The following is an 8,324-nucleotide window of genomic DNA, read 5'->3' on the forward strand; positions in this document are numbered from 1 at the left end:
AGCCCGTCTTGTGTCCAATTTCTTGCCATACAAAATGTATGGAAAAAAAATCATCGATAGAATATTTTGAAACACTCCGATTATGAAAATATGGAGCAAATACTGATCTCAGCGAGAAAAAAAATCTGATGTACATTAGATTTTTATTTATTTTATACTTTATTATTTATATAAACAATCCGATATTCGATTATTATTTAATTGCCTGTTCAATGCGTGGTCGATGGAGATTTCGTCAGTGATACGTCTATTAGTCTGTGGTCTAACTGTACCAAAACATTTTGAATTCATCGACGAGTGTACTGAATTTTTCTATAAAATTAGAACATTACCCAGACAGTATGAAGCAAGTTGAAATCAAAACTACGCATACCTCGTGATGCCAATTCGACATTGCCCTTGAACTCGAGGAGCCTCGAGTTTCAAACACAGTGAAATCGAGTTGAGTCAATACGGCACGCAAGTTTTCAACCCTACACGCACTTTCAGATTTCAGATACTATTACATACTATCCATACTATCCAAGTACATTACAGGTCTTTGACCTCCTTACCCAAATGCTAAGTCACTGTTTCACGATCGTTCTCTACTATCATCGAAAAAGGTTTAACTTACCAAATCTGCATTTAGAACCACTTTTGTCTAATCTAATGCATATTACATGAGGCCGTAATTCGTGTAGACGGTAGAGCTCCAAATTAGTCACCCTATTTTCGGGTCATTTCAAACTGGTGACTACCAGCAGTTGGATGGTCGCCAAAAGTTAGAAGGCTCAGTACGATTCCATAGCTTAGTCGAGGTGAGCTGAAACAAAGTTTGAGCTGCAACCGTCTCAACATGGATTCGATTCCACGGAAAAGCATCCCGGAGACATTCGCCGGGGCAGATGTGTTCATAACCGGTGGTTCCGGATTCATGGGCAAGGTGCTGATCGAGAAGCTGCTGCGATCTTGTCCTCAAATTGGAAACGTGTTTGTACTGCTGAGGCCACGAAGAGGAAAATTGGCCAAGGAACGGGTCGCGGATTTGGTTCAAGTGCCGGTAAGGACATGTGTTTGTGAAAGAGATGAATTGAAGACTGTAAAAAGTGTTTGGGATTTCAGTTGTTCAACAAATTACGTGAAGAACGACCGGATTCGTTCCAAAAAATTGTCCCGTTAGATGGAGATTGTTCTCAGCTGAGATTGGGATTGGAAGATGAGAGTATCAGACGGATGGTCGACGTTCAATTCGTGTTTCACGCAGCTGCCAGTGTTCGATTCGACGATCCGCTGGACAAGGCTTTATTGTTGAATACCCGAGGAACACACGAAGTCTTACGATGGGCTAAGACTTTGAGTAACCTGAAGGCGATAGTGCACATTTCTACCACATACTCTAACCCGGAGGTTCCTCATGTTGAGGAGCGGATATATCCAGCAAAAATGGATTGGAGAAAGGCTATCGAAATGGTGGAGAAGGTCGAACCTGAAGCGCTGAACGCGTTAGCCGAGAAGTAAGCTCTATTTTTTCATGGTACTTAAGCATAACTTTCAAATTCCGCTTCGATTGCAGATTATCAGGTTTTGCTCCCAATACCTACACGTTCACGAAAGGTCTAGCGGAACAGATCTGCTACGATTATCACCATGAACTTCCTCTGGTAATCTTTCGGCCTTCGATTGTGATCAACACCGAGACGGAACCCATGCCAGGCTGGATCGAAAACTACAATGGTCCTGCTGGCATACTTTCAGCTCACGCGGCCGGCATTCTACGGACTTTATTCGTCAGCATGGATTGCCATATGAATTGCATCCCAGCAGATGTCAGTATAAAGGCGATTATTGTAGCGGCATGGAAGAAGTCCTTCAGCGCCAAAAATGACCTAGTGATCTACAATAGTGCTGCTGAACCCGACAAGGCAATGGGATATAAATTTCTGTACGAGGAGTCTGATTACTTCTCCCATCGAATTCCGATGTTGAAGATGATGTGGGCTCCTACAGGACAAGCCACAACCAACAGTACGTTGTTCTATTTGTTGTTCTTTTTGTACCAGGTTATTCCGGCATTTTTCGTTGATGTAGTGCTGAGGCTTTGCAATATGAAACCATTGTAAGTATTATATAGTTAGACATTTCCTTTATAAATCCAACTCATGAGCATTGTCCTGTTTTCAGCCTCCTGAAACTGCAGCGTTCGATCTTCCATGCCCAAAACTCGCTGATGTACTTCACCACGCATGACTGGGTGTTCGATACCGACAACTTCCGCAGCCTATCCAAGGATCTTGGCGAGATGGACAAAATTCACTTCAACATTGCTTACATTACGCAGGGTCTGCTGGAGTACTGCAGTCTGTGTATGCTGGGCGGGCGCCGGTACCTGTTTAAAGAAAGCGACGACTCCATCATGGTCGCTTTCAAGAGATTGAAGCGATTCGAACTGGCCGACAAACTGCTGAAATTGGCTATGTTCGTTGGATTCGCATACGTGCTACGGAGTTATCTGCCTGATAGCTGGCTGCAACGCGAAGCGGTTGATGGTAGATTAAACGAAATTTTATCAGATTGACAAATGTCAGCTTTCATCTGAAGCAAAAGATTGAATGAAAAAAAGCAAAAGATTTTATGAATTCCATTTTTCCTTTGATCAACACTGTTTCGAATATAGATTTCTACTATGCATAGGCGTTAGCCACTAAGGGATGATTCGAATATGACGTCCATCGTTTTTCGAGATTTCTAGAGCCCCCCTCCTCTGTCACGCTTTTTCAATACCTTATACATGCGATGTCACACTTTCGTATACCCCTCCCCCCTCTACCAAAGAATGGCTTTTTCGGATAATCCACACTGAGCGCTGTAGAAACTTTACCTTGACCACTGGCATTCCAATACGACAAAGTGCAAATATAAAAGAATACGAGGCTATCAATCTAAAATTCTTGATTCGAAACCATTTCACAATTTGTTCTTCATTAGGGTTGCCTCTAAAAAAAACCCGAAAAGTAAACTAAAAAATATATGGTCAAACCTCACAGGAGCCCCTGGGGATTTTGAGGAATAAATTCTGGAAAATATGTTGAGAGGATTAATTGAAGGAGTTGTTGGAAGAATTTTCAATGATCCGGAAGAATCCCAGTAGGAAAGCTGGAATGAACGTATAAATTCTTGGATAAATTTCCACAGGAATTCACGGAGGAACTTTTTCGGAATTATTGGCAGAATTTGTCAAACAAAATCAAAAATAATCCGCAGAGGAAACCTAGAGCATTCCTTGAAAATCCCTTGGATGAAAAATCCCTAGATGAATTCCCGGAAGAGAACATACTGGAGAATAATATACTGAAGAAGTATATTCTGCAGGAGTATATACTGGAGAAATTGTTAGGGGTACTTGTAGAGGAATTAAAGCGAGAGTAGAAGAAATGCAATGTCTGCCGAAATTATGAGAGATATCCCTGGAGGCATTATCTGGACGAAAAGCGTTACAAGGTGTGAGTGTGTTTAAAAAACGACATTTTTTTGTAGTTCCGTCTCTGCGTTATTCAGGTGTTCATCGTAGTGCTGATTCCACCTTTCATTCACTCCACGTTCGTCCACATCAAGGCTGGTTCATTGTACTCTGTAGCCAGAGTAAGGTTATCTGACTTGGCAAAAGTGGCTAGGAGGCCATCTTTAACTTGCTGACCGTTTTTTTTTTACAAACATTACTGCCTGGCCTGGATAACGCTCAAACTGAAACTAACTATGCTGCCAATAGTGCGAACGAAATAGTTTAAACGAGAGATAAAAATAGAGTACGCTACGCGCAGATGCGGCTGCATTAGAGTATTTTCTGACATCATTTTTTCTCCAACCAATCAGAAGTCATTACTGCCTGGCCCGCAAGATGCTGAAACTAAAACTAACCGTGCTGCCATGAGTGTGGACGAAATTGTAGAAAAGAGAGAAAGAAGTATAGAGCACACATGGAGCAGGTGCGACCGTATTAGAATAATTCACACCACTGTTTCCCCAACCAATCAGAAGTCAATTGTCCGACTACCTGTCTCAGATGGTTGTAAATAAAACGGCCAGCCCTTCCTCACCTACCCTTTCTGGTTTTCTCCACAAAGTGAGCATAATGTATCACCTTAGGAGGAGCTGGACCCGGCTTGGTCCACATCGTTCCACATTTTGAAATACAAAACATATTGATTTTTCCGCAAAGTATTGATGATTTTCAATTGTTTAATATAGCTGTGAGGAAATTTTTACGAAAAAGTTCTTTTGACATTAAGTTTTACATATATAAAAACAGTATGTCTTATGGGGCAAGACGGACACCGCAATTTTCTCATATAAAATCACATGAACTTTTATTTTTCTTGTTTAATATTGCATTAAATCAATGTTTCCTACTAAATAAAATCAAAATAAACCATTTTGGACATTCAAAATGGTGTCTGAAAATGTTTACTATTATTATTACAGTCAAATAAAATGAGAACTAAATTAATTTCGTAAAATTACTTATTAACTATAAGTCAACTTTTATCCCTCAGTTTTTATCTTTACTTATTCTAGAATTTATCGTTTAGGCGGGGAAATAATAATATACAAATTTGGTGGAATTTTGCTCTGGTGGCTTCTTGCCCCATACGAGTGGCACTCTTGCCTCGTGCCTCGTTTAAAACCCTCATAAGAAAGGACATTTTCAAAAATCTCAAATCATCATGTGTTTCTTATATTTTTGAAATCTATCGATAACATCATTTAGAACAAGAGGTGAGCTCGCCCCTTCACTAGAATAATCTTCAAAAATTGTGCTAATCAACCATGATTTGAACCTATATATCTTAAAGTGTCCTTCTTGCCCCCAGCCTTTAGCGAAATCTGCCTGATCGTGCGAAAAATGTAACCAAAATTTAACATTTTCACTTAGTTTTGCGAAAAACTGCTTTTTTTGGGCATATTACAGTTAACCCTGTTTTGGGCAATTTTTTGATGAAAATTTAGTGTGTATTTTTCAGCAAACATAAGTTTACGGCTGTTATGAAGTATGCCTGTTATAAAAGTATTGATATTTTGCGTTCTAGTCAGCGATCTTATGCCCCACACTTGATTCGAACCCCACCGGTGGGGCAAAAGTTCGTTTAAGACAATCAATTTTGAAACTGTTATAACTAAAAGGGGGTAACTATTTTGATACAAGTTTGTTCAGCAAAATTATAGCCAATATGCTGAAGGTTCACTGTATGGTATTTAATTTGTTTCAACTGTTATTGTTTTTCAGGAAACATTGATTATATCACTAAAGTCGAACTTTTGCCCCACCTTACTCAATACAATTTTTTTAACAATATCCCAACATAAATGAAACTTCTTGACTTACAAATCAGTATTCGCTTAGTTTATAAATATAATCTGACTGCAATTGGATTTTTGCATTCGAGTGAGCTTTTTGCTGGGTTGTTATAAAAAATATAGTTTAACTTCAATCACAAATAACAATTTACCAACCATATCCGTATGAGGACTTTTCTCACACTCCTTGAACCGAACCGATTCGTTTTAACTAGATTTAATAAGAGTTTTAGGTTTAATTATTCAATATAAATTCAAGATTCTACTCAGTTGTTAAGCGTGACTTCACAATATTTCATTGTATATGAATTTGACTATTATCCAAGAGGGATTCCACATTTGGGGGCCTATTTTGTAAATCGAGCAGGTTCATGTGACTCGTCTGTTTTCATTGTCGATCAAAGCAAGCACGCATATTTCAGATGTCACCCGTTGACTCCCATTGAGCTATCGCCGAGCGGTGTCACGAACACGTGCGCAAATTTGCTGGTTGAAAATACTGCCGTTTGATTTTGCTGGGAACAGCTGATCTTTGTTTATATTTTCCACCAGCACTCTTTAAGTAGTGTTGGTGACTTATAAAATAGACCCCTTGGTTTCACGTTCACCTTGGCAGTGTTTCCGATCCACCGGAACAAATGGAGTAAATGTTGAAAATCTTCTAAAAGTGTTATTGATTTTCAATCATTTCAATATTTGTTATGCTAAAACGCATTCGAGAATGTCAGTATCGCTCAAAATTGTGAGCCTGTTAACGATATCATTAATACTTTTGAGCTGTGTTTATATTTTAATTTTAATTAAGCCCACCAATTTCTCCTTGTTTATTTTTGATTGCAATGTAGCCGTTTACTATCACTATTTTGATTTCGTTTTTAGATTCGTCCATCGCTTCGATAAACAACAACACAAGCGTAATCAATGAAATGTGTTGTTTTGCATGAAGTTTAAGTTTTGTCCTTAATAAATTTCGATTTTCCAACTACAGTCATCTCTCCCTTACTCGATACTTCGCATCTCGATATCGAGTTAGAGAACCATAGTAAAAGTTGGTTTTCATGGCTACCTCAATGGTCTCTTGGATCGCAGTTGCACTGATTTTGTGTTCTATATCTCGATACCTCCCTAACTCGATGGTCCCTTCAATATCGAGTTATAGAGAGTTGACTGTAGTTAAATGTTGAACTGTTTGACGTATTATTAGATTAAAGTAGTAAATGGTGAAAGGCACATTTGTATATGTATTGCACGAATAGTGAGGAAAACTGTTTTATGAAAGGTAATTTTATGTTGTGATTGTATCTCGCAACTTTGCCTCTTATACACACTCAATCGCGATTTGCTTGTTCGGTAATTTTTAATACTGGGTACGAATTGTATATCATAAAAAACACCGAACTTTCAGCTTTTTGATTGAAAACTTCTGACGTTCAGTAATATTTTTTACTTTTTACTGAACTACGGTAGCTGTCAGACGCAATTTTGCAACATTACCGAACAGGTCGAAAATTCAGTAATAGTAGTTTACGGAACAAGTTGCAGAATGATGATTTTTACAGCACGAGTCGTAAATTTATCCTACGAGGCTTGCCGAGTAGGATAATTACGACGAGTGCTGTAAAAATCGAGTTTTGCAACGAGTTACGTACGTTCGTAGAAGACCACTTGATGGTATCAGAAATTATATCGGAATGCATTCACCATTATTTTACAATTTCTGAGGAATTGTTGTGTTATGATTCATTACGCAACTCAAAACAGTTGCGTAATGAGAAAGCGTTGCGTAATGAATCATTACAGCACTGGTTTCAGTTAGGTAATGAATATTCCCGCACTGCGTACTCCAGTGCAGGAAAGTAGGCCGTTTCATGACAGATTGGCGTGATGGAAAACAGCCTATTACGATGAGAAATTGCAAAAAACAATTACCGACTATTCAGTAGTTGATGATTTTTTACTGACTTGTCGTCAAAATCAAATCAAAACAAACTGATGCGCATGCGGGAAAGTGTCAAATGAGAATCTCCTGCTGTAAAATCGTCCGGCGCCGGGAGACACGGCTTTGGCAACCAAACTTTTCCTGCACCTATTTTGCGCTTTCTCGTGGTAATAGGGCGATATTCAAAACTGAAAAGGCAATAGATGGCTCTTTTTCAGTGGTAGTAAAAACGAAATCCTGAAGCAAAGAAAGCTCTACGGAAGATGAACTAAACACAAAAAGTTATATATTCACTTTACACTTGATTTCTAATCACTACTTTTTTGATCCAGTTTCCAAATTGCAAGTAATTTACGTTTTTCATTATTTTCCATATGTTTTGACAGTTCTCCGACTACCATTCTTCCATGCGCTTGTGTTGAAAGTTTGAAAAATTTGAGAATCCAGCGTAGCGTGATCAGTGGGAGGAATACAAACAACAGTGTCGTCGCTCGGCGGCCGGTGACAGAAACTGAATGTACGAAAGGTTGTTGCCTGTACTTTTTGCCGCTGGCGCCAACTGTTAGCGGTTATGAACGAAATAAACAGTCGTTACCCTATTAGTCGAAATTTAGTGAGAAACTCAACCATTTTAAGCAACCAAAAAGGCTCAGCACGATTTAACTGCTTACGTTGGTAAATTCGGTTGGTTTCCATACAAGAGGTAAATTCATCTGCATCATTGAGTTTGCCTCTTGTATTTAACCAACCAAATAATGATTTTGTCACACATTTTTCGATTACTTCCACTGAGATATGAGCATACCGTAGATATTTATTCTCACGAAGAATGCATGTCGATGTCCATGTCCATGTCGATTGGGGTTTAACTTGTATTGATTTATGAAAAAAAAGTATCCGGAGAAGCAAAGAATGAAGCATGGGAAACTGGTAAGCCAGTAAAAACGCGAGAATCGTAAAAATTACCGAAAAAACCGTAATTCCAAAACCCAGTAAAATTTCACTGGGGTCGGTAATCTGAGTTGGCTGTGTATTGTTGAACAATGTAAGC

General features: G+C 38.8%; 1 protein-coding gene across 1 annotated transcript; it reads left to right on the forward strand.

The window, feature by feature from the left end:
* Nucleotides 1-723: 723 nt before the first annotated feature.
* LOC5578908 (putative fatty acyl-CoA reductase CG5065) lies at nucleotides 724-2,623 on the forward strand. The gene is made up of 4 exons (XM_001664068.2): nucleotides 724-1,042; nucleotides 1,105-1,496; nucleotides 1,556-2,098; nucleotides 2,164-2,623. Exons 1-4 carry the CDS (start codon nucleotides 839-841, stop codon nucleotides 2,555-2,557), a joined length of 1,533 nt encoding a protein of 510 aa, XP_001664118.2. The 5' UTR covers nucleotides 724-838; the 3' UTR covers nucleotides 2,558-2,623.
* The last annotated feature ends 5,701 nt before the right edge of the window (nucleotides 2,624-8,324 follow it).

This window comes from Aedes aegypti, chromosome 3 (assembly GCF_002204515.2).
Source record: "Aedes aegypti strain LVP_AGWG chromosome 3, AaegL5.0 Primary Assembly, whole genome shotgun sequence".
In the NCBI taxonomy this organism is placed as follows: domain Eukaryota; kingdom Metazoa; phylum Arthropoda; class Insecta; order Diptera; family Culicidae; genus Aedes; species Aedes aegypti.

Bases quoted from the DNA above. Each gene is read 5' to 3' on its own strand.
- LOC5578908 (XM_001664068.2), top strand. From the start codon at position 839: ATGGATTCGATTCCACGGAAAAGCATCCCGGAGACATTCGCCGGGGCA. The intron at 1,497-1,555 runs GTAAGCTCTATT...CTTCGATTGCAG, and splicing joins CTGAACGCGTTAGCCGAGAA to ATTATCAGGTTTTGCTCCCA. The intron at 2,099-2,163 runs GTAAGTATTATA...TCCTGTTTTCAG, and splicing joins CTTTGCAATATGAAACCATT to CCTCCTGAAACTGCAGCGTT.